General features: G+C 42.7%; 2 protein-coding genes across 2 annotated transcripts in view; both read left to right on the top strand.

Moving 5' to 3' along the window:
- LOC309410731 (ER degradation-enhancing alpha-mannosidase-like protein 2) overlaps nt 1–5,858 on the top strand; it is a gene marked incomplete at both ends in the record, with an annotated part of 96,187 nt that extends 90,329 nt beyond the window's left edge. The window contains 6 exons of the mRNA XM_082007177.1: nt 164–428; nt 1,592–1,733; nt 2,024–2,148; nt 3,098–3,242; nt 4,400–4,521; nt 5,370–5,858. Of these exons, the coding sequence (XP_081863303.1) occupies nt 164–428; nt 1,592–1,733; nt 2,024–2,148; nt 3,098–3,242; nt 4,400–4,521; nt 5,370–5,858 (1,288 nt within the window). The remainder of the gene's footprint in view (nt 1–163; nt 429–1,591; nt 1,734–2,023; nt 2,149–3,097; nt 3,243–4,399; nt 4,522–5,369) is intronic.
- A 4,653-nt stretch (nt 5,859–10,511) lies between these two features.
- TRPC4AP (transient receptor potential cation channel subfamily C member 4 associated protein) overlaps nt 10,512–25,913 on the top strand; it is a gene marked incomplete at its 5' end in the record, with an annotated part of 37,204 nt that continues 21,802 nt past the window's right edge. The window contains 5 exons of the mRNA XM_082007371.1: nt 10,512–10,646; nt 20,902–21,030; nt 21,267–21,383; nt 24,322–24,379; nt 25,510–25,565. Coding sequence (XP_081863497.1) covers nt 10,512–10,646; nt 20,902–21,030; nt 21,267–21,383; nt 24,322–24,379; nt 25,510–25,565 — 495 coding nt within the window. The remainder of the gene's footprint in view (nt 10,647–20,901; nt 21,031–21,266; nt 21,384–24,321; nt 24,380–25,509; nt 25,566–25,913) is intronic.

Genomic DNA, 25,913 nt, shown 5'->3' with positions numbered 1-25,913 from the left:
GGTCTGCAGTACCTTCTTAGGACTGTGTGTAGCTTGGGGTACCCTCTGTGTCCCTCCCAGGATCATACTACCTCTCATTTTATTCTTTGCAGTTACTGCAATTGCTCCAGTCCCGCTTCTTGCCTGTGTGCAGTGGAATTTGAGGCACGTGTTTGCCTGACAGTTTGTCAAACGTAACAGTGAATACTCATGTGAACCAAAAATACTATATTTCAGCTTTCCAAACGCCAACTGGGATGCCATATGGAACAGTGAACTTGCTGCACGGAATAAACCCAGGGGAGACTCCAGTTACCTGTACTGCTGGGATCGGTACATTTATAGTGGAATTTGCCACTTTAAGCCACCTTACAGGTGACTCAGTGTTTGAGGATGTTGCCAGGAAGGCTTTGAAGGCACTGTGGAAAAACCGCTCAGATATTGGGCTGGTGAGTGAGAAATGGACTTTGAATTTGCTGACCTGCTTTTTGTAGAGTTTTGTGGATGCAATTCTAAGCATGAAAAGCGTAAACAGAGGAGCTGGAACTAGATAAATAACCACAGTGCTAATAACTGGGCTGAAGTCGCGTTGTTTGACATTGTTCCTGAACACCTGCGGCATCCACATCTCTGCTTTAGTGGTGCAACCCAACATTATGCTATTGTTCTGTTCCATAACAGATGTGGTTGGGAGACAAATGCCTTCTACTGGATATTGCAGTTTTTGTAACAGCAGCTGTAACAGATTAAATAAAAAGTCTGTCTGATGCCTGGTGTGGCAACGGCCTACGGAAGAGAATAAGAGCACAGAAAGTGCAACAAGATACACCCAGCCTCTACAGCTTTAGTGTTTCAGGAATAGCCACAGATAGAAGCATTATTTCGGTGTTCACTATCTCCTGGTCAATCTTTCTTGATTTAATTTCTGTAGCTGCTTTTTCTGTGAGCTCCTAGTGTTGCATATGTGAAGTGGAACAGATTTATTCATATGCTGTATAACAAAGTGTTTTCTTTTGTTTGCTTTGGTTTATTCCACTGTTTATTTTTTTGTTTATTCCACTAATCCTTGTTCAAGAAAGAAACTGAATAGCTGGGGTTTTTTATCTTTGCTGAGGAAGTAATGATTATGTATTATACCCTTTATCATCTGGATCACTTTCTAGGCTGAAGAGTCCCAGGTTTGAAGGATCTATTTAAATAATGGCATGTCTCATGCCTTTGATATCCTTGGCCTCCGCCTCTGTATCTGTACCTCTTCATCCTCCTACTCTTTTGTAGGATGTGAATTAGGACCAGACATATGTTGAAATTGTGTGTTTTTACAGTAGCATAATGGTGTTTTGTTCTGGCCAGTCCAACATTTATATTGGAAGCATAAAATCAAAGTTACATTTTCTACAGTTTGTACTTCTCTGATACTGATAAATGTGTCTTGTAGTGGAGCAAATGCAAGTTGGTGTGGACATTGCAAATCTGTGAAATGGCCAGTCTGAAAAAAGGTCAAGGTTTTCTTGTGTGGTTGTGTTGTGGGGATTTTTTTAATTATAATTTAGTAGATTATTTTTATTTCCACTTTAACTTCCTATTTTTCTCCTCCCCTCACTTTTTGCAGGTTGGTAACCACATTGATGTGATAACTGCCAAGTGGGTGGCCCAAGATGCTGGCATTGGGGCCGGAGTGGACTCCTACTTTGAATATCTTGTTAAAGGAGCCATTCTCCTGCAGGACAAGGAGCTGATGTCCATGTTTCTAGGTGAGCAATTTGTTTTCTGTGTGAAGGGTCCCAGGAACGCCTCCTTGACTGCACCTGTAAAAGCTGTGGGACTTTGGAAGAAGATGAAGAATCTAATGGGGTACATTCAAGACTGTTCCTGAAGCACTTGCTGTAGTACTTTTGAACAATCTGTGATAACAAAGAGTTACCAAAGTGAGCATCCTGAGAAGTCGTTCATTTGACATGGCTCAAAGGAAAAAGGGGCTTCTCTCATTCTTAAAAAAAGATTTTTTTTGTTGGATTACCTACCTGTCTATGTTTCTTTATAGAATATAACAAAGCTATCAAAAATTACACGAAGTTTGATGACTGGTACCTCTGGGTTCAGATGTACAAAGGAACAGTGTCCATGCCTGTTTTTCAGTCCCTGGAGGCTTACTGGCCAGGCTTACAGGTAAGAGCTGTCACACCAGTAGCATGTGGTGATTTTGTTCATCTGTCTTCGGTTGGTCTTTAATATTGAAGTTACAAATATAAGCCTCATCTGTGCTGGCTTAAAAGTTTGTTTTGATATCTTGTGAAATCTACACTAGTCTGAGCCTGTAGAAGAGCAGATGTTGCCTTTATCTATGGTCTATAAAAAAAAAAATCTCCCTTAAACATGATGGGAGGGCAGTTTTGTAGTAGCAAACTCCACTGACAGTGGTCTCATAATCCAGATGGGAACATAAGGCAAAAAAAAAAAAAAGCACCTCTTTTTCCACCACCTCATAAATGTTTTATTTGTGTGAATACTTTCCCATTGAGGTGTTTTCTTTCCCATCAGTACTTACTGGGACTTTGTTATCCCCACGGAAATAGACTGGATGCTGTGATTGAGTAAAAAAAAAATGTTAACTGAAGAAACCCAGCCTTTGGTTAACTAAAAATTAAAGAAACTTCCTATTATTTAGGTATGCAGAATGTGATCCAACAGAAAAGCAGCACCTACCTCCTTAGCCCTACCCTTTTAGACTAGATATGTAGAAGAAATTTTTCACAACAAAGGTGGTGAAGTACTGGCCCAGATTGCCCAGAGAGGTGGTCAGTGCCCCATCCCTGGAATCATTCCAGGTCAGGTTGGACGGGGCTCTGAGCAACCTGTTCTAGTTGCAGATGTCCCTGCTCATGGCAAGGGGTTGGACTAGATGGCCTTGAAAGGTCCCTTCCAGCCCAAACTATTCTATGATTCTACCCATTTTTAAGGTATCGTGCCTAAATATTACTTACGCCATTCAGACCTGCTGAACAACCCTTTTCTGTCACTATCTCTTGCTTTGACTATAGGAGTGTTGATGCATCAATTCCTGTGCTTTTTCTTCTTCACCCAGATGTTGCTTTGCTAATTATTTCGTCTCTCTCAGAGCCTAATTGGGGATGTAGATAATGCTATGCGAACCTTCCTCAACTATTACACTGTCTGGAAGCAGTTTGGTGGGCTGCCTGAGTTCTACAACATTCCCCAGGGCTATACGGTAGACAAGAGAGAAGGATATCCACTCAGGCCTGGTAAGCAGAAATGAAATAAAAAGGAGCATGGAGTCCTGCTTTTGCTGTGGTGGGAAGATCAAATGTCAGCAACACCTGCCCTCTAAAAGTTTCTCCCCAGTTTTGCTGTGGCTTAGTTCCTGTGTGCATTTTACCAGTGATTTCCATAGTCAAAGCTACATATTTTGATTTCTGCCATTCACAGAGGCAGGGCTACCTTTTAAAGGAAGGAAACCACAGTATTGTTATATAAAAGAGGCCTGTTAATGAACTGGGTTCACAATGTAGGGTTTGACATGTTTAAGTGTTAGACTGTCTGACATGGGATGTTTTAATGTTATGCGAAATGTTAATGTGACTGCCTGTGTCCTTTAAATTTAGGAAATGAAAGTGAGTATGAATAGACTGCTCTAGTTCTGTTGAGTTCCTGAAATAAACTAATTCTAGTTGCACTAGTAAAGCTTAACATGCAAGAGGGATTATATATTGTCTGTGATACTCTGATGAAATGATCTGTCTTTTTTGTTTGTTACAACTCTCACCAAAAAAACCAATAAATTCACACCTGATTATTATATCAGTAAAACTTTTAAAATGAGAATAATTAATTTCCTTTTGGTCTGAGTGTTCAGGTGACATGCACATTGGACCCTTCTACAAAAAATACTCATCAGCATTAACTTTCAAATGTGTTATAGCATCCAAAAAGACCTGTTTCTTTAGTAAGTAAACACAGCACAGTGCATATGTTGCCTATATAGAGTATTTCCGTGGTGCTTGCTTTCATGGTGTTTTAGATACCCCTGTTTCAGAGGCTTATGCTACTGTTTAAAAGCTGTATTTTGGGGATTGAATTCTAGAAGCATCTTTCTGCCTTTGACAACGGAGTTTTAATCCTTTTCTCTCTTGTTCCCCTCCCACTCTCTGAATGTGGGAAGGGAGCATTATTCACTCTTACCTGAGCTGATGCAATCTGGTTAGAGTAAATTTCTTTGTAGCACATCCTTGGTAAAAGCAAGTATCTGTGCTTTGAGCCAGAGGAAATACAAGGCAAGCTAGGCTGTTTACCTGATGATCTTAAAGTAATATTGTTAAATTAGTTCAAGGAATATCTCGTCTTCCCTGTGTACATGGTTGGGTAATCTTTATGCTTGCAAATGTTTGGGGTTTTTTTGCAGAGCTGATTGAGAGTGCAATGTATCTGTACCGTGCTACAAGAGATCCCACACTCTTAGAACTGGGAAGAGACGCAGTGGAGTCAATAGAGAAAATCAGCAAGGTGGACTGTGGATTTGCAACTGTAAGTGCTAAATCAACTGCTAAGTCAGCTAAATGGCTGCTAAAAATCAGCTTTTAGAAAATGTTCTCATGAATGGTGCTTTACCATTGAGTCAAGTCATCACTTTGGTTGAAACAGGACTTTTTCAAGCAAACCCCTTGTATTTCTCTTGTGAAGCTGATCTGGTAACCTCTGGTCATGTTTCTGGTAGTAACTTCCCTCACAGCCTGACCAGTGGGACAATTCTTGTCATTGACTGTTGCACCAGAGCCCAAAACATGGGAAAGCATCAAAAGCATCTCCTGCCTCCTGTATCTTGGTAGGTACTAGGTGTTCCAGCTCAGCAGGAAAGCTCATATGCAGGCTGTCTGCCTCCCAGTTGTGTGATGCTGCTTTCCCACAATGCTTTGAAAACTCTGATCAAACAGAAGAGAACTGCAGTGAGTGATTTCTCTAAAATAATTTAATAGAAGATTTCAAACATACTATTAAGCTCTGTTTTACAAAAAAACTCCTTATAAATGTTGGGAATAAGGCCTTGTGATTTGGGAAGTAAGTAAAAGCCTTATGACTTTTCTTAGTGGGGGAAATGATGGGAAGCTTACTCACTCTTCTCCTCCTTACCCAGGTTGGAAGTGTATTCCTCCTGATTGTTAGTTTCCCATTCCTTATTGCTAGACTATGCTAATTCCAAACATCTGAAACCTTGTTGATGAATTTGCATACAACTGTTTAAAGTACAGGGCGAATTGATGCCATACTGTGCTGTTTAACTGAAATGAGTTGCAAGCTGGTTTTACTTTTCCCCCTAAGTTCATATCTTAGTAAATTCAATATAACTGTAACCCACTGTATTCCTTATCTTGTAGATCAAAGACTTGAGAGATCACAGACTGGATAATCGCATGGAATCCTTCTTTTTGGCTGAAACAGTAAAATACTTGTACCTGCTATTCGACCCAGACAACTTCATTCACAATGATGGATCAGTCTTTGATGTGGTGATTACACCATACGGGGAATGTGTCTTGAATGCTGGAGGATACGTCTTCAACACTGAGGCTCATCCTATAGACCCTGCAGCGCTGCACTGCTGTAGGAAGCATCAGGAAGAGCAGTGGGAGGTGGAAGACTTGATGCGGGAATTTTACTCAATGAAGAAAAGCAAGAAATTCACTTTAAAAAGAGCTTCAGACCACAATAAAGGGGAAAATGCAAAAGACCCTGAAGATGTCTCTCCAAAGAAAGGTGGAGAGAAGAGAAACTCTAAGAATTCACACTCCCTCCTGAGTTGCCCCAGTCAGTCTTTTAACTCTAAACTTGCAGTACTGGGACAGGTCTTCCTAGATAACACCTGATTCTATTTTCATTATCGGTTTAAATTATTGATTCAGACTCTGGGAATATATTTTTATAGTTTCATAATGGAAAAAGTCATACCTCACAATGTGAATTGTATTACGAAGTGAAACAGCTTCCCATTAAATTCTGCTATTGCTGCTTCATAAAATGTGATTCAGATATCAGCTCTTAATGCTGTGAAGTTGCTACTTTCAAACAGATTGGTTGCCCAAGTAGCAAACAGGTGTTCAGAAAGAAGAAAAGTCTACAGGTTACAGGTACCTTATCTATTTCATTGTTAGTTTGTTTTGAAGTTTTACAGGCTTATGCAGAGTCCACAGCTTACTTTAGTCTATAAAAATGAGCCCGAGTGGTTCACTGTCAGAAGGGGAAAAGCAGGGATTATTAGCTGTAGCTTCACTTCTGAGACTACAGGTCTCCCCTGCGATGTGCTCCACCTTTTATCCTTGGCCTCTTTATGAATATGCAGTTAGCCTGAGGGATTGATGACCAGTTGAGTTGAGAAAATCTGTTGATTTTGAGGTGGAGGTGCGGATTTGTAGGTCTAGCATGTCTGTCAAGCATGAAGGATGGCATGGAGGGAGGAGAGCAGTTGCGACATAGAAAATTGCTTGGTTCCTCTGTACGTAGAGTCAGTGTGGGTCAGTACCACCTGCCTGAAACCGGTTTAGTAAGCGTCCAGGTAATGTCATCTGCAAACTGAGGTGGAGTGTGGAATAGCAAAGGTTTGATTTACCCTGCAGTGGAGCTTGCTTTCTTCTTAGAGAATCTAAGATGCTTTTCTTATGAAATTTCCCCATTTCCTTCCTCTTCTGAACTTCCCTTTGGGGCCTCACTTGCATAACTTCACATCAGCCACCTCAGTCAGTGAAGTTGGCCTTGGGGTGGACCAGCTGAGCTGTGTGTCTGGCGTGCATAAGGGTAGGATGGAAGGGGACTCTGTTCAGACTGAAATGCAACTCTTCCTTGGTGCAGGAGACAGCTGAACAGATGTTCATAAGCTGCTCCCTGCAGCCAGCAGTGAGAGAGCGCCTTGTGACCCGTCCTCTAATGGAAACCAGGCTGCATTTCTGTCTTTCTTAACAGATGGAAGGCATGAAACCTCTTGGTGTTCAGCTGATTTGACAAATCCAAACCTTTAAACATGTTACTAGTGTCTTTTTCGACAGGTGTATGCAGTGATCAGAAAGGGAGAAATCAATAGTGTTACAAAGAGTTTTTCTTTTTAAAGAAAGAGAGGATGTGGGGCAGAAAAATTACGGGCTTTCTTCAATCCTGCTGGAAATTGAGGGGTCTGGAGCAAGCACAAACAAGCTATAGTCATTTCAGTGGGTTAGAGATACAGGATAAATAAATCCATGTGGCCAGTGAAATACTTAAATAAAACTGGGTCAGTGCCCAGTCTTTGCTGTTGTGGGGTAGCTTTGGGAAACTATTGTTTTTGTCTCAATCTGTACCAGTGCTATGAAGTTACATGAAATCTTCATTCCTACCCTTCAGGATGGAAATCCTGTTGCAGTTGTGAACAAACTACACTAAGAGACATTTGCAACTTTGGACAGACAGACATGTCGGAAGGATTGGTAACCTGTACAGGCCCTTCTAGTTCTGTACTTCTTTCCTTTCCTTTTAGCAGGTGGGACAGCTGCTGTTCTAGAAATACTGCATGGATGCAACTGTTGCAGGGGAGGTACTGAGTGGAGCACCCTAAAATTGAGGCATTGTTAGACAAAGATGGAGCTCTTGTTAGTAGCTCCTTGTTGTAACCATAAGGTTACCTTTTTCTTTTGCAGCTGTTTATATCTCACATGCTATTCATTGTCTAATCTGTAAACCAACAAAACGCAGGCCTTCTCCAATGGCTTTACTCGGTGCTCAGTCCTGATTCTCTCTCAGCATTGCCCCACCCATGAAGTAGAGGAAAATGAAGGACTGTGGGATAGGCTGCAGATTTTGAACACAGTAGGTCACTGCTAAGTATGGCATTTTGGTGCCCTCACCCAAGAGGCTCCAGGAGCAGAACCAAGGAGTAGTAGCCTTAGGAGGTAAGATCTTTCCTCAGCACTGTTGGAGCTGAAAGAACTCATCTATCCACAGCTACTGTTCTACTGTGAGTAATTAGGTGGATCTTGCTTAGTGCTGCTGGATGGATGAGTCAGAATAACACAAGACAGCCTTAATTTTTGTTTGTTCCAGTATTTGAGAGCGACTACCATCTTACTAAGACCTTCTTTTAACAAAAAGAACCATCATACGATTTCTTAGGATCCTTAGTAAGCCTTTTCTTTAAATGGAAAACTGTATGACTTGGCCTAACTGCTGGAGGGCAGAGAGCATGCTTGAGCCTTAGCAACACGTGTACAAGTTGAGATAGTTCATAGGCAACGTGATGAAGGACAGATGTTTGGGAATCTCTCTCTAAGGGATGGAGGGATGAAATTGTTGGTGTCTGGCCGTCCCACTAGAGATCAGATTCCATTCCCTGTATGTATAATGTAAGAGGTTCTGCTGTTAGTGAGAATTTGATGGATTCAAAATTAGTATCACAAGTTAGCTGGGGAAAAAGAAAATAAAGCTAAAACTTGTGGTGTCCTGCTGCCTCTGCTCCCAGGGGCCTCACAATGAGGGACATCTGTGGGAAGAGATGGCAGGTCTATTTTGGCACATTCCAGCTGGAGGAGAGCTCTAATCAAGCAATATGGTGAGCGCTTGGTCATGTTAACAGAACATAGAGGAGATTTGTCAGGAATCCAAAATGAGGTGTGCGTGAAACACAGATAAGTAGTGGCAATTTTGGATGGCTTCCAAACGAGGCAGGTCAGCACAGAAAAGGTTCCACCTACAGTGCATACTTGTGGCATCTGTCAAAGGCTGGAAGGAAACTGTGGATTTTGGTCGAGTTGTGAAAGATAGCACAGAAACCAAATTCAGCATTTGCTGTTGATGCCATCCTTGTAATTGTTTTCGTTCTTTTTTTCTCCACTCTAAGCAGCCTGCAAAGCCTGAAACTTAAGGCCGGATTTTCTGACGTATTTCAAAAGTAATTGGTTGGATTTGGAGAGGCTGTGGATTGATGAAAGGCCAGACATCCTGTGAAAGACTACTTTAATGGAGCTAACAAAGGAGAAGATAGAGGAAAAAGAGTCAGACCTTTGCATGAATTGCTGGCAAATGGCAAAAAGACATAGCAAAAAGCAAGGGGGAGGCAGGGGAAGCACTGAGAAAGGGGCCTGAGAGGAACCTTTTGTATCTGAGGCAGTGTGAGTGTGCAAGTGAAAAGATTGCCATGTTTGCATTTCTTCAAATGCAGTCCTTAGTGGCTTTCTGTGAACAGCAATTTGTCTAAACTGCAAGTCATCCATTAGCAAATCTTGGTGTATACAAATTGTGATTGTCATCAGGCCCACACATTATTCATGATGGTGAGAAGTGATGTAAGATGTGATGCTGTAAAACTTTCAAAAACATCACCTAGATGCCATCACGGCACTTGTTAGACGGTGCAGTTCAGCATCACGTTAATCCCTAGTGTCTTTATTGCTTTGTATTGTTCCTTGTACGACAAAGGGAAGTTAAAATGGAATGTAAACTAAGATCCGCATTTAAAGCGGTCATGATTTTGAGCACCCGTAGCGTATGCTGCATTCCTTGCTGTCTCACCAAGAACTGGAGCTGGGCTGCTCCACCGGGCAGGCGACAGCAGCTCTAAACCTCCAGAGCGGTGGCAACAAGTGAGGGAGGAAGGCGGCCGCTGGTGAGAGCTGTGCCTGTGGGACCATCGTCCCCTCTCAGGTCCCCTGGAGCTGCTCCCTGTACGTTAGTCAAGAGCTCACTCCCAAGTGTCTGTCTTCCCAATATGCTGCGTCTCCTTTGGTTTGTGTATTGTTTTTTTGGTTGTTTTTTTTTTTTTTTAAACCCTTGGAGGCATTTATGCTGTTTTGCTTTGGTGTGGAGAACAGCATCTGTCTCGGCAGTTTGCCTGAGTCCAGCTTTCTCCCTGTCTTCCAGGGGCAGAGCACCTTTGTCATAAAAATTTTGGCTCTGCCTGGGGTCACGAGTCTCTATTTTGTGGGTGCTCTCATTGGATTCAAACAGCTCCTTGAGTGCTGCGTGATGGATTTTTAGTTCTGCCTGCGTGTCTGAAGAGCTCGCCTTAGCTAGTCATACTAAATTGATAGTAAAGGTAATAGTAAAGCATATGTGGGTATTTTAATGGAAATAAACAAGCAGCTCCTCTCAGGGCCTCAGCAGCCCCCAGGAGAGATCGCGGGGAGTAAGCCTGGGGCGGGAGAAAGGCCGGCAGGCACATGGACGTGGTGTTCAGCCCTCCCGTCCCACAGCAACCGCCCCACGCAGCGCGGGAGCGACACACGCCCTCCGTCACCTGGGGATGGCGAGGTCTCCCCCTCCTTCCCGGCAAGCTCTGCGCCTTGCCGCAGCTCTGCGCATGCGCACCCTCATCACCAGTTCTCCTGCCGGACTACATTTCCCAGCGGCCCCCGCGGGTAGGCGGAGCTCTCCCCTGGCGGCGGCGCAGTGCGCGCGGGCCCCGGGAGGGGGCGCTGCGGAGCGTCCCTCGCGCTGCTCTGTACAAAGCGGCGGGGGAGGGGGCGCTTCCTGTTTGTCTCCGTCCGAGGGCAGGAGCGGCCATGGCGGCGGCGGCGGCGGGGGGCCCCGGGCCTGGCGGGGGGAGCCGGCGCGGAGCCCGCGCCGCGGTCACCAACATCCTGGCGCAGCTCCGGCACGGCCAGCTCAGTGGCTGCGGCCTGACGCGGGGAGCGCAGGTACGGGATGGGGGATGGGGGATGGGGGGGCGGGCCGACGGTTGCGGCCCCGTGGCGGGACCTGAGGAGGGGGGGGGGCGGGCCGGGCCGGAGCCCGGTGGGGGCTCACTGGGCCCCGGGGTCGGTGCGGCTGGGGGCTCCCGCGGGCGGGCGGCAGAGCCCTGACCTGGGGCTCCGGCGGTGGGCCGGTGGAGGCCTTGCCGCACCTCCTGCCCCCAGGCCAGCCCGCCGCCCGCGGCCGACCTCGGAGCCCGGCCCGCAAGGCCCCGCTCCGTCGAGGGTTGCGAGCGGGTGTTTGCCGACCGTCGCGGCCCCTCGGCGGGACTGGGCCCCCAGCTCGGGGCTGTCAGGCGTCTCTGGAGCCTGGAGGCCGAGGAGAGCCCGGCTGGCCTGGCGGGGCCTGCCGCCAGGTCTGCTTGGAGGCAGCGCCTGGCGGAGTGGCCTCTCGGTCCGGCCTTGAGCACTCTGGGGCTTCCCGTCCCCCTCTGCCAGTCCGGCCTTGGTTCTGGCACAAGCGGGATGACCCTGCAGCCGCAGGCGGTGGGGTGGAAGGATGCCTCTTTGCCTTCGTGCTCCTTTTTCCTCTTTCCCGTCCTCTGTCTCCCTGTGGAAGGACGGTGGAGCAGGACAAGCGTTTGCCACGCTGTAAAACAGCCGTCCTCTGTTGCTTTGGTTGATGATAGAGGTTGTGGCTTTCTCCTGCAAAGAAAGGAATCTCTGCCTGCAACTGTAACAATGCAGCATCAGAATTGAATGGATATATTTGATGGACAAATGCAACCTTATGGTATTAGGGCTCAGGAGACCTTTTAGCCCTGAAAGGGAGTAGGTTTTATGTTGGTGGTTTTCCATTAAACTATTCCAGGTCTACTTCAAATCTGTCATCTTTCCCAGTTTGTGATGCTGGGAAATACTGAGAAATTAAATCATCTGGTTAACCTAGTCTTGTGCCTGTCGTGCGCTTATGCTGAGCTTTTTAAGAAGCTGCTCACGGATAATGGACAATTCATTTCTTTTTATGAAGAATAATTGGCATTTATTTTACAGATTAAATGCGAAATGGTGCAAAGACTTGGAAACTGAAGCATGGGATAAAGAACTCGCATTCGTGTGGTGATTTATTGAGCTAAAGTATCTTAAGAGTGGCAGTAGAATAAAAAATGGGATTACTCTAAGTGGTTTTCACCAGTACAGACAACAGTATTTTCCTTGATTAACAGGATTTCTAAGCAATTATTAAGAGAAGACTTGTTCATCATAAATGTCTATGCCTCATTCTGTAGCTGAGATCGGTAAAGGAGCAGGAGGTGATTTTTAACAGCTTTTTTGTCCTTATTGTACAGCTTGCTTGGATACTAGTTTGGTTAATACTTAAGAAAAATCATATGATTTGCATGAATTTCAACCTGATACTGTCTCTTTTTGAAGGAAGTTATTTCTGGGGGATTGTTTTAGAAAGGTATTTCATACGGCTCATAGACAAAGCAGCATGTTGTCTCACTGACTTGCCTGTCCACCTCTATGCTCTTGCTTGCTTGCTCCCCCACAGCCTTAGCGATTCCAGTCAGGTAAACAGACCTGTAATAACAACATTGTGCACCTGTGTAATCTGTTAGGGTGGTACCTTCACTCTGGGCTTTGGTTTGCTTGAGAAATGCAGTGGTACTGTGTTTTAATTTGGGGATTTTATGAATTGCTGGAAGTAACTGCTGAAGCAAATGACCAGGCTTTTACAGTAATCGAGGAAACTTCTGCTAGTTATATCCTTCTTCTCATAATGCCCAAGTTTGAGGTGTTTTCTTTTCTTGTTGTTGTTGTTGCTGGGGTTTTGTTAGTTTGTTCTACTTTATATATTTCAGTATCACTGTGCTGCCCTGAAAGACTTAAAGCTTGGATGCCTGGGGCTCCCAGTGCTTCATAAATGCTGTAGGAACACATTTTTATATCACTTAGACTAAGAGGGGGGAAAAACAACTCCCTGAATGATTTTGAACTTTGTAAATTACGTGTGTGTTTGTGTACTTTTACCTTGAAGCAGTTTTCTGTTTGTAGATGATCTAAATGTAAAACACTTTGATGTAACTTTTAAAGAAGTACAAGGCAGTTTTATCAAAATGTCGGTGGTTTTCCTGAAGTTGACTCCTCAGTGGCAGTGTGGTAGCCCTTGCTTAAGTTTTTTAACTCATTTACTCCTAAAAAGCGTGAGAGCAGATCAAGTTTCCAAGCTGCTGTGTTGGGGTCTAGAAGAACAAGTTGGGAGGATGTCCTTTGAGCTCTTTCTTCCTGTTCTTTGCAAGGAAGTTTTGGGTCATACGCTGCAGGGACTGCACCGCTGGTATCCCATGAGGAAGAGAAGCCCTTTTCAAGATCTTAATTCAGAGAGATTGGGAAACACTGTTCCTTGCTGTGGTGCCTGCTGTCTCAGTAGTGTTATTCTTCAGTGTTGTCACTGTATTTCAGTATCTGATCTCTGGGAGACAATAAGTACCCTTCTGTGGGCAGCAGTGGCATTATTCTTCAACAAAGTTTTAGGTGATCTCAAGACCCGTTTTTGTATGAGGAAAACAGGGACTTATCATTGAATTGTTAAGTATAATTGTTGACAAGACTACATCTGAGAGTTCATCAGTCTGATCTTACTGTGTCCACCTCTGGAGCCCTCAGCACAGGAAAGACATGGACCTGTTGGAGGGGGACCAGAGGAGGCTACAAAAATGGTCAGAGGGATGGAACACCTCTCCTATGAGTTCAAGCTGAGAGAGTTTGGGTTCATCAGCCTGGAGAAGAGAATGCTCTGGGGAGACCTTATTGCAGCCTTCCAGAACTTAAAGAGGGCCTATAGGAAAGATGGGGACAGACTTTTTAGCGGGGCCTGTAGCAACAGGACAAGGCATAATGGTTTTAAACTAAAAGAGCATAGATTTAGACTAGATATGAGGAAGAAATTTTTGACAATGAGGGTGGTGAAGCACTGGCCGAGGTTGCCCAGAGAGGTGGTAGATGCCCCATCCCTGGGAACGTTCCAGGTCAGGTTGGACAGGGCTCTGAGCAACCTGATCCAGTTGAAGATGTCCCTGCTCATGGCAGGGGGAGTTGTAAGGGACCTTTAAAGGTCATCTAGTCCAACACAAGTTGTTCTATGATTCTGTAACATAAAAATATTTTTGACAGCAACAGCCACCTGAATATCTGGCATTTTTGAGGCCAGCTAAGGCTCCGAAATCTGGATCCTTCTATGTTCTTGCTCTACACGCCTACCAGGAACCATAGCTTTCCTGCTGGTTGGCCTCTCTTCTTTATTATTAATAATATGAAGGTTGATGGATAAAGCAGATTTCAGTAGATATTGCCATTATCTGTTCATATATCCGTTTTAGCCATATTGCTAGCATCAGCTGCTGCCCTGGATGCAAGCCTGAATCACTGGTTTCAGATTGCATAACCTTGTATCAGGGTTTGCCCTAGCACTGAGTACAGAACAAGTGAAAGGGACTCTTCAGATATTGGTAAACTAGAAGCAGACCAACTTTGCAGAAGTGACACACATTTTCTAATAAGGAAAAATGTTGCTTGTGAACTGGCTGGTCTGTAGTCCCTCTCCTGGCACAGCTGTGTTGTGTGCACACAAGCGCTGTAAATAAGACCTGACTGGGTTTATGCCGTGGTTCCTTGAAGGCAAAGGAACGCTTTGGCTCAGCTGATCAAGTCCAAATCCCCTTAGCAAGAGGGCACACCCTTCATCTGCTGCAAGCCAACTGTGAAAAGCATGTACCAGGTGATATTCAGGTGCAGCTATGTGAATCCCTGTAGACACAACAGTATAATAATGGACTCACTAGTGATTTGTTGGCAAACCAGAATGCTTCTGGTACAGTCCCAAGAGCAAATCATCAGCACTGGTCTCACTTGCACAGGATTGCCAAGCCTTAGCTGAAACAATCAGAATGGAAAAAAGAGAGTCCATTTTTCCAGCTGTATTTCATGATCTTGTATTCCTAGGACTAGATGATTCCTTTAGCAATGTAGTCACTATCCACTCTGAAAAAAACCTCTCTGTGGAGGGAAGACATGTTCTGCCTCAGACATCCAGATTTCCAGCTCCTACCGTTACAGGTTATCAGTAGTCTGTAGTAGTTTCCTTCTAACACTGAGAAGATACTTTGTTTCCTAATCAGTTTTGTTTCCTTCTTACAAAAACAACAAAAAAACATTCTCGTGAATATAATCCACTTTAGTAGCTCTAATTGTATGGATCTTAGCAGGCTTATGCCTCTTCAGTAGAGGACAGCTAGTGAGTATTGGAAAGCCTGGACATGCTTTTTATATAACAGGGACCAGAGCTCTGTCATACAGCAGAAATGCTCAAAAGTGGTAGTGTTGGACTTCAGGAGTCTTATTTTGTGTGACTGAAGATGAGTAGAAAGAAAACTGTTGTGATATTCCTTGCCCCTCTGCTGCTGCTTAGATCTCTCTACAGATTTTGCTTTCTTTCAAAGTGAATTAAAGAAGAAACTTAAGCAGTTCCAAGGACAAAGTAGTCACTGAGAAGTTAACTAAATCAACTAATATGTAAAAATATATTTTCTCTGAGAGTAAGATCATCAAAACAAGCATTAGAAGCTATTATCACTATCTGGTAAATTCTGTAGTGATTTTGAAGAGCTGCTGGTGTGAAAGATCTGTGTTCGGAGTTGTTCAGCTCTTGGAAGCGCCATGGGGTTTTGAGATTCACCAGACCTGTTCTTTGTCTTGGAAGACTAGCTGCTCTTCCAGTGACGGTGAGTAGAGCAGTAGTTTGGGATTCGTGGGAATGACTAGACCTGGCTAGATGCTACAACAGGTTTTATCCTAGGACACCTGGGTTCATGCCTGGCTTTTGGGTTGGCAGGAGCAAGGATGGCAGGCTCCATCCGGGGTTGTGGAGGATGGGGAAACACTAGTTACAGGAAACTTGAGCCACGCTTCAAAGAAACTAGTTGCTGGAGAGGGTCTGGAAGTAGGTGTTCTTATGTGGACTTCTCCCAGCTTAGTATCACCAGCAGAGTTTCTTTTTATGACTAAAACTTTGGGGGCTGTGATATGTTCTTGATCAGAGCTATGTGCAAAAGACCCAGCTGGTGACTGGCCGTGTTGTTTACTGCCCCACAGCTGTAGGATAACCGTTCACAGCTTCCCCGTGGAACGCTTTCCAGAATCACTGTATAGGCCAGAAGTTCTGTTTCTATAGTATGCCATTGTGTTAAAATGAAAACCGGGGGGGGAGGTGTCATTTACTTTGGTTGTAGGCTTTTTTGTGAAAAGTTGTGTGAGGAAAGAGACATCTTATCCAGACTGATGCATGTTTGTTAGCGACTGAAAAGGAAAATACAATAAAGAGCTGGGATGATGGGGCACTCCCCAAAATACTGAATAATCATTCTCCTGGCAGTCTGTCAGAGATGACTTCCGAAGTTACTACTGTTCAGAGGAAAATTAAATATTTAATTGTACAAATATTAGTTTCCTGTTTTTTAAAGGTACGTCCTAAAGGGCTTGAAGGGACGGATATGGAAAGGCTTCGATTTTATTAAAAATATGTAGAGGTCATGTGCTTGCATCTGTTTCTTGAGATCCATAATCTTGTGCCTCTTTTTTCCTTTGAAATTTTCCGAACATTTGAATATATACTGCAGAAGTGGTCATGGAAAATTCTGGGAGTAGAAATTCTGCTTTTTTTAAAGAACTTCCAATCTTAGCTTAATGCATGATTGCAACAAAAAACGAATTAAGAAGAATGACAAGTGATGTGTCATAGCTGTAAAATCTATCACAGCATGAATTCTTAGTGCTGTAAAGGATGCTTCGACACCTGAGTTACTATTTTTGCTTTTTGAAAGATCACAGAAAACACTGTTTTAAAACACCCTTCTGGAGTGAGTGTTGAGCAAGGGGGTGAAATGGTTGAGAGGTAGAATGTGAAATAAAGACATAATTTTCTTAGAAGACTGTTACCCCTACTCTGGAGAGCAAAGGAGGGGTTAGCTCATGGTATTTCTGCTACTGCCATGTGCTCTTGGGCCTTCAGTTCAGCAGCAGCTATGGGAAGACATGGAGATATGTCATTGACCATGGCATAGAAAAGTGGTAGAGATGAGGTTAGAAAACTAAGAGGTTTACTTTGTAGGGCAGTGAAAATTGTCACAGTGCAGGATCACAAATGGAAGGGGAAGGGATTTTGAAGCAATCATAACTACAAGAGATCTCAAGCCAGTAACAAATGTTTTGGCAATGCTCATAATGCAGTTGTGACCATGTGCGGGGGCACAAAGCAGCTGGGAGGATAAGCCGCTTCTGTTGGCGAGGCTGTGCCTGGAGGATAGCAATCATGGGCAGGAACATCAATAGCAAATACTATAGCAAAGTGGAGGGGGAGAAAGGAAAGGGGGAACTAAACTGATCAAGGGATGGATTTAGGTAAATATTAACACATAAAATATAACTTGATGAAGATTGAGGTATTATTCATAATTGTTTATTCACTCTTATGCTAATGGCTGCTGGGGCATTTTAAAAGCATTTGGAACACAGGATGTTTAGAAAGAAATTTACAAGAAATATTTAGATTTAGGTGTAGTGTCTTTGTTCAGTCCTTTGTATCCTTTCAAGAAAAATTATGCACAAAAGTTACTTAAACTGTCTTACTGGAGGAAAGTATTCCTATGGTAGTTATCAGTCTTTGGAGTGATCTCCTGGGAAATCCTGGACTCCAGTCCTTTGGGAATCTTTAATGAGAAAACCACTTTGTCTGCTCTACCTTGCAGTCATGGATAGGCTTGATGACACATTTTTAACTCTGTACTTAAGTCCTCTCAAGTCTTTGATTGCCCTTCCTGCAAAACCACACTGCCATGGCTTCAGCAGCACGGCTGGAGGAGGGGGAGATGGCTGGTCCCGGTAGGTGGCTGGTGAACAGCGCTCAGTAAACTGCTGGTGTAAAACTGGCACGTACAGACCGCTTTGGGTGCTCCGTGCCGGGGCTTGAGCTAGTGTGTGCTGCCTTGTTTCGGAGGCCTGCCTGGAATATAGCCGCTTCCAGAGAGCCACAACGTGCCATCCCCCGGGTTTCTCAGTTTGTGATTCAAAACTTGGATGTGTTACGGCAGACTTCTGAGAAATGACTCGGTGGAGCCTTGGTGTTTGTACCAGTTCGGTTTACTGTACCTGGGTGGTAGGGAAGTTTTTATGCTGGTTCTTTTGTTTTCCCAGTAATTGGTGCTTACTCTGTCTCCTAATGCCAGTAAGGTGTGACAGTTCATAACTCCTGCAATCATCGGTTAGGTAGGCCCTTGCATTTCCAGCAGGGCTTCTGCAACCTCCCCTTCTTACTAGAGAGTATCTAACTTCTCAAGCTTTGTGTGTAAGATTTCAGAGGTTTTATCCAGAGCTATTCAGTGAATGAAGAAAATTTCTGAGAAATCAGTGTTGGATTGGGCTTATTCTGCTTGGATGAGACAAAATGCTGGAGAGGGAAAGGGGCCCCAAAAGACCCGATGCTAATTTTGATGACTATTCAATAATGTCTGCCCAAAAAGAACAAGAAGGAGGCCGACTTATAAATGAAAACCGTTGACTAGCTGCTATTACAGAAATCATGAGATGCAGGTTTTAACCAAAACAGTTGTAAAGACAGACAGCTCCATACAACCTAATTGAATTTGAATCCCTCCACAGAATCCAGAATCTTTGCGTTGGCAAATACCGCCTTGCCACAATGGAAATATTCAGAGCCAGGATAGCCTCATAAATACAGAATAGGGACCACAAGCTAAAGCTTGCAATGAAACCAAAGATGTATTAAATCAAGAGAAAGAAAAACTTTTTTTTTTTTTTAAAGCGGTTAAAAGAAGATGAGAGCAAGGAAACATTTGCTTCATTCTTTCAGAATTTCAGTTCTGGAAAAAAAATCCGCAGTTCAGCACAAGTGACTGCCTCTTAGTGTGGGACAAGGAGAGGAAGACCTGCTAGTGCAGAAATGAGAATGGAGGTGGATCCTGCCCCAAAAAAAGAAGCGTACATGCAATTAATGCATGTGCTGTTAAGCCCAGGACAAGGTTTTAACATCGATTAAGGGCTTTTGGCCCTTTCTGAGAGCACTTGGATGGTGAATTCTGTGCTGTGCTACTGGAACCTGAGATTGCAGCCCATGCACGTCATCGTTGCCTGTGGCATCTTCCACATCATCTGGAGCCAGAGAGTTGGATTCTTTCCCTGGCATTTTGCTCTGTGTTCTTTGCACTTTACCCAGCAATTAATCCGGTTCCTCCTGCCACTTGTGGGGCTGTGTACTCCTCCCATAGCTGAGATCAGGTAGTGGCTGAGCTCCTCTCGCTCCCTCTGTGTTGGGTATTACAAGGAGAAATGGAAATTTGTGACTTCAAAGGAGCTGACCCATTACTCATGGTCCAAACGATGAGAAGCCATTTTGACTTCCTGGCTTTGTCCTGCCATTTCTTGTGTGAAGGGCCTCCTCAGAAGGAATTGTGTCATTCTCCAGCAGTGCTGGTTGATTACTCTTATGCAGAAGTCAGAAAGCAGCAAAAAGTTAAAAACTGGAGAGAGTTTTATGTCCTGGGTTTGCTCATGCTGCTTCCATCACCCCTTGTAGCAAGCAAACCTGATGCTTCAAGAGCCTTGAAATTCTTAGTTATATACAAAGTTGGGTATTTCATCAGGAGAAGAACCCTAAGTATCTGGGAAGCTTAGAAGGGCAAGGACCCATAGCAGCTAACGTTGTCAGTCAGAGTTTTCATGTGCTCGCATCAGTTTTCTAGTCTGTATGCTGTCTAACAAGCAGAGAAAAGGGTTAAATTCTGAGTCAGAAATTGGAGTGTATTTGCATATAATTGTCTAAGCAGGAATTGAATGGCCCTTTGGAATGGTACACTGAGGTATATCTGAGAAGGATGTCTTGGCTGAAACAATAAGAAGCAAGATTTCCTGGCTGCTAACTATTAGCAAGAAACATTTAAGCAGGCTGGAGGGAAACAATGCACGTTAACCACAGAAAGGTTTGGGGAGCGACTTATGCAGAATGAGAGCAGCTTAGAGGTTTAGGCCTAACAGTAAGAGAAAATCCACAAATATTGCATTGAGATGCAGTTTTGCTGGCCTGAGGATTGGGGGGTTTTAATTTTGTTTTTTTTATTTGAAGGGCATATAAAAATATTGTAAAACTAGCCAGAAGTCCTGCTGGCTATAATTATTGTTGTCTGTCGTACCTTTCTGTACAAGGCTAAGTCCCTATTTCAGGGTTGGTCTAGGTACCTCTGAAGCATCATTAAGGAAGGGGGTTAAATTTCGGTTCGCATTAACTGGATGGTGAACTTTAATGAAGCGCTGCTCCTTTATAGCATCTGCTGGCAGTAACCTGGAAGTGTTCAGGCTTCAAAACGCCTTTTGTGGATTCTAAGGAGAATATTTTTTAGTCTTGTGCTGCTGCTACCTTTTTTTTTTTTTTTCAGATGTAAAATATAGTGGTGAATATTAAGAATTTTTTTTTTCCTGTTTTGGGGAGAAGAGGAAAATTGGAGAAAACTTGCACAAATGTGGTAAATTCTAAGGTGTTCTTTTTTGTGGTTGCAGCCTACTTTCCAGTGGTATTCTACTGATTTAGTTGTTGGTCTTCATCTACAACCAGCCCAAGACTACAGAGAAAATTTTCACTGTAACTTTGATAACGTTTTTCTGGAGCCTGCTTGTAGATCTTAGTGGTTTGGGCCATTGCTGTGACCAATAATGGCTTCAGGGACATGATCATTTCTAGCTGAACGTAACGAGTAATGACGCCTTTCCATCTTCAGTGTTCTGCCTACGTTAGACAAATACAATTCTTGATAGTGTCAAGCGCACCCATTTCCTCCTTCAGTCACCTGTCAACTGGAGTTCTACTAATGGAGTTATTTAGAGACTAATGTGTTTACATTTAGAAATACATGGTCAGTATGAAAATATGGAATGAGATTAAGTACTGTAAATGATAACATCTGCTTTAAGCCCTGTCCTGCTTGAGATACTTTGACCATCTGTAAAATTCTGCAGCTACCAGTCCTGGGTAAATTGCTGCATGGACGAAGGTACTGGATTTTGTAATGGTACTCTCTGCAATAAACTATTTTTCTGTGCTCTTCTGGTATTTATAGTTTGAGGAGGTGATAAGGTTGCTTTCCTTGTTGTGTAACATTGGACACATGGGAATTAGATTATTCCTTTGTTGCAGATCACAGAGGCCTTGTTAAAGGAAAGAGATAAACAAGCAAAATGGAATGGGATTCCCTTACTATTGCAAAAGCTGTATGAACATAGCCACCCAAACAGCGATTTCTCCCAGTGCCAAAGCATCTTAAAGGTACTGTCTACACTGTTCTTCCTGAAGGCTAGGTGTTATCATTGCTTCCTTTAAAGTCTACTGTGATCATATTCTAACTAATTTTTGAAACTGTTCACATAGTGTCTGTGAGTTGGCTGATAGATAAGAGCTGGGAATTCATGTAATTGATTAGTCAGTAGATCACACAGTTGGAGACAATTGTGTTTATACTGATGAACAGTTTTCTTTTTGAACTGTCTTTTTTCTGCATGCAGGAAATTTCTCCACTTCTTTCAATGGAAGCCATGGCGTTTGTTACAGAAGATAGAAAAGCTGCTCAAGAGTCCACTTTCCCAAATACATACACATTTGACTTATTTGGAGGAGTCGATGTAAGTATGTTTTTTCAACAATATCAAAATATTTCTGTACGATAATTATACCACTGAGGAACCTGTAAGTGAGGTCTTTGAGACCTTTGAAGCTTCTAAATGCAAGCTATAGAATGACTTTGCCAATTTGATGTTAAGCATTAGAATTATACCTGTTTCTGTTAATCAAAATGTGAAAAGGGTGTATTTTCTGAGCAAGGTGCTTTTTCTTATATGATATAGACCTGGCTGTTTCTTCAGGTAGTCTGTTTTTAACTTAAAAAAGGTGAGGCTGCTAAGTTCGCAATGAAAGCAGTTTCAAATTATTTCTAGTTGTGAGATTAAATATTACAGTTGGTGCTAGAGCACTGAGCATTTCACTTAGGACTGAACGATATGTGGCGTTTTTTTAAGCACACTAGGGCACTCTGTTAGCCAGGTTGTCTGTGTTTATTGCTGGCATGCAATGCAGACTACTTCATCTATGGAAAATTTTTTAAACAGAGCTGCAAGGTTTCTGTAGACATTCTGGCAATTTATCTTTTTGTTTGTTTTAATTCTACATTACACAAATACCCAATTCTATGGTGACAGCCTCTGGGATCTTCGCTTTCTTTGGAAATGTATGATTTGTATAGTCCAGTGAACTAATTGACACCTTTTTTTTTTTTGTCTAACTAGACAGTGTCTTTGCTACTTCTCTCTTGATACACTTAGCACGCCTTTACTTAAGTAAAACTGGCATTTAGGTTATGTTGTTTTGAAATTAGCAGTGGTTTAGTTGCTGGTATCCTGTCAGCTGAGGACAAAAGTCTTCAGCTACCCAAGCAATTTAGAACATTGTATGAAAATGTTCTAAATTTCCCTTGTTTTTAAAGGGAAATAGTGATACTTCCTGTAGAGTGCTTATAACATAAGAATGCATGGAAAATGGCTCTACATTTCATATTTAAATGTGTGTGTTGGGGTTTGTTTTTTTGGTTGGATGGATTTTGTTGGTTGGGTGGTTGTTTTTTTTTTCCCGTGGGCTGGAAATGGTAAATATCAGATACACTGTAATTACCTGGTATTACGGCTAAAGATTTGGCTGATACAAATGGGTTTAATCTGGTTAAAGGCAGCGGTAGAAGCCAGTGCTATGTGTTTTTGAAAATCCTACTGTAGGACTTGAAATGGAAGTATTCTAATCTGCTGGTTCTGTGTATGCCATGTGCTGATTCTGTTGCAGTATTTTGAATTGTGAAGCATGAGTAACTTTGAAGGACACTAAATCTGCAGTGTACTCTGTATGCAATAAAGTGTGATAGTATATTCCTTAAAATATTTTTGGATTCTGACAGCCTTTACACCGAGGAAGAACAAAAGCACATTTGTGTCTCCCCCCTTTATATGAATACATGTAAAATACTACCCAGGAGTACAAACATATGAACTGATGCACAAGCCTTGTGGACTTTGGACTTGAATGCAACCCCATTGCAAAACTGCTCCTTCTGCCTCTGCTGAGGCACCCTCTTACCTATTCTCTTTCTGCCATTGGACTCTTGCCCTTCTTGGTGCATACTGTTGCAGTTTCAGTAGGATGGCTGAAGAAAGCCCTCTCCAAGGAGTGTCTCACACCAGTGCAGTCCAGTCCCTGGAGTGTATGTGAGGAGCATACCAGTTCTGCAAGAATAAGGTGATAAATACATGGTGGGTTACAGTATTGACCAGGAAAAATAAGTACTGGCTGAAAAGGTTCACTCTGTGGCAAGGTAGGAACGATCATGACTGTGGCCACCCTTAAAAGACCGACTTGTTGCAGACTTGCTCTTGCCCAGCAGAAGAGCAGTGCATAGGGCTATCTTTGGATGCTTGTCTCGGGTACCGAGCCTTGAGGTGCACACCCTCCTCCTAAAACGTAAGCCATTCATATAAGCACTACAGTACTGCTGCAGTCGTTTTTCTCTACCTTACTGGTGCTACAGCTACTATTATGAATACTTGCTGGAAAATGTATATTCCTTTTTGAAGTTGCCTGTTTGTTTATTTGTCAGCGCTTAAAATGCAGGCAGTGCCTCCAGTGCTGTCAGATGTTTTCCTCTGTGTCTGGGTAGGTAGTTCGTTAAAAGAAGAGTAAAGTTAAGTTGGGACAAATAGAGCAAGTTGTATAATGTAAGTATATTGTCAGCTGGTGTGACTTGGCTGGGTGATGCCTACATTGCTTTTAACAATTTTAAACTGAATTTTAAAACTAGGGTCTATTTGCAATACTTCTTGCAGAAGTCATCAGTTCCTTCTAGTGGTGAACTCTCATTTTTTTTTTTAAAAACTGCCATTTTAAAAAATGTTTTAAAATAAACCAGTGTTATAGGCTAGAACAACTAACGATCAGTTCTACATCTATCAGAACCATAGTCCTACTCCTGGAAAGCTGACTGTTAATATTCCTTAAATAGAAATGAAACAACACTTCACATATCTGTAAATGTGTATGTAAGTATACATATAAGGTGCATGTACACAAGCCATGGCTTGCTCTTTGTTGGTGAGATTAAAATCTGGAGCAACTAAATTCTGTTATGTCTGGACCTGAAATGTATTTTGAAGGCCAGCAAGACTGAGGCAGAACTTGCAAAATTTGCATCTCTCTGCAGATTATTGCTAAAGATTCATTATTTTGGGAGATGGTTGATAGCCATCCTTGATGTTATCTGGATGCATGTGAAACTACATTCTTTGCAGACTCAAATTCTTAAAACTTGCCAGTAGGAGATTGTTTTATACGACTGTTATTATTTCTTCAGGGTAAATACAACTACTTTTTGTCAATGTAATTTTGACACCAGTGGTGTGTTGATTCTAGAGCTTCCATTATTCACCTCTGTGACTTCAGCAGAGACAGGACTGTTTGGATTTATCACTGACAATTAATTGGTTATTAGTATCCCAATGATTATTCTTTATCTTGTTGTTACAGCTTTTAGTAGAAATTCTCATGAGACCAACTCTTATTACACAGAAAAAGAAACAGAAAAGTAAGTAAATAGGTGTTTTATCTTTTTTTATTCTTGCCTTCTGTCCTTATTCAGACAGAAATTTGTCTATTTTTCTGTTACTCTTTTTCCATACCAGCAATTTCCTCTTCCCAAATGAATCACTGGTTTCTTTGTTCTCTGTAGTACTGATTCATGATGGGATTTAGGATAGTCACCTGTTGCAAAGCACAGCTCAGGAGTATTCATGCACTCAGCATAACATACTTCTCTCAGTGCAGTAAATCTGCAATCACTCGAAACTTTTATTGTTACTGTGGCTATAGCTACAGTTAACAATTATTAATAATAAGCCACAAAGCATTGTTAATGTAATAGGAGTTATAGAGATTGTGAGATAACGAAAAGTATGCTGTTTTCCTGACCTAGTCATAGTGACTACTCATTTCCAAATTGCAATAAAGAGAACTTGCCAATGGGGCACAGTAGCTTCAGCCAAACTTTCCTGCTGGAGCAGCTTTAGTTTAGTGTTTTCATTTCTCCTGTCTGTGATTGTGCTGGTTCCCTGAACCCTTCTGAGGAAAGGAAATGTCATGGTGTGCTCCATGCCCCTCAGCCAGGGAACTTCAAAGGTGAAGTAACTTGAACTTGAGCTAGAAGCAGCTGTTGTATATCTGTACTGAAAACATATTTTGAATATTAAAATGCTGGAGTAAACCAGACTGAAAGCTTTTCTATGATTCCTGATAGTGCCTGGAGAAAACTGCATGAGCTCTCTCTTTTCCCTCCGCCCTGCCCCGTGCTTAATAATTGGAACTGATACATGTCTCAGCAGTTTCTCTTATTGACAAATTTTGAGTTTTCTATGATATTTTTCCTAAAATACTGTTTACACCCCTACCATTTTCTTTTGTGTGTGACTAAGAAGTGCCCTAGACCACAAGTATATCTCTGTGGTCCTAGGCAGTGCCGGTAGTAGTTTTGGAAGAAAGCATGTGAACAGGTCAGCTACAGAGGGTTTTCTTCCTCTGGTTTCTATCCTCCAAGGCATGTGCACATATGATCTGAGCTAGCAGGTAGCCTGAAATTCTCACCTGGTTTATAGCATTTCATGTCCGTACTGTGGACGTTGGCAACGTGTAGCTGGTGAATGTCTGTTTTCTCCTTTGCAGTAAGCGATGACCTCATCAAGGACTGTTTAAGCATACTGTACAACACGTGTATATGTGTAAGTACAACTGCTGTGGGAAAGTGTTCTGCTGGTCATTTTACATGTGCCACTTGATAAGACAACACACAGACTCTTTCTGAGTGCATTTAAACTTACTGTGAAACTTTTCATTAAAATCCCTTCAGTTAAATATCAGAACACCCTATATTTTTAAGAGTTACTCAAATAGTTTCTTTTTTCTTAGGCACATTGTCAAGTTTAAATCCTCTTGGATCTTTCTGTATCTGTGTTTCCAAGGGAAATCAGTGTCAGCCTTTGTTGTATTCAAACTTATATTTTAAAACTGGAAATGGATGGCTCCTAGCCCGAGATACAGCTAGTCTTGTTTAGTAATGGTGCTGGCAA

This window comes from Phaethon aethereus (assembly GCF_964289735.1).
Source record: "Phaethon aethereus genome assembly, chromosome: 16".
Lineage (NCBI taxonomy): Eukaryota > Metazoa > Chordata > Aves > Phaethontiformes > Phaethontidae > Phaethon > Phaethon aethereus.
Note: the sequence above shows the minus strand (reverse complement) of the source record. Positions and strands in the feature narration are given on the sequence as shown.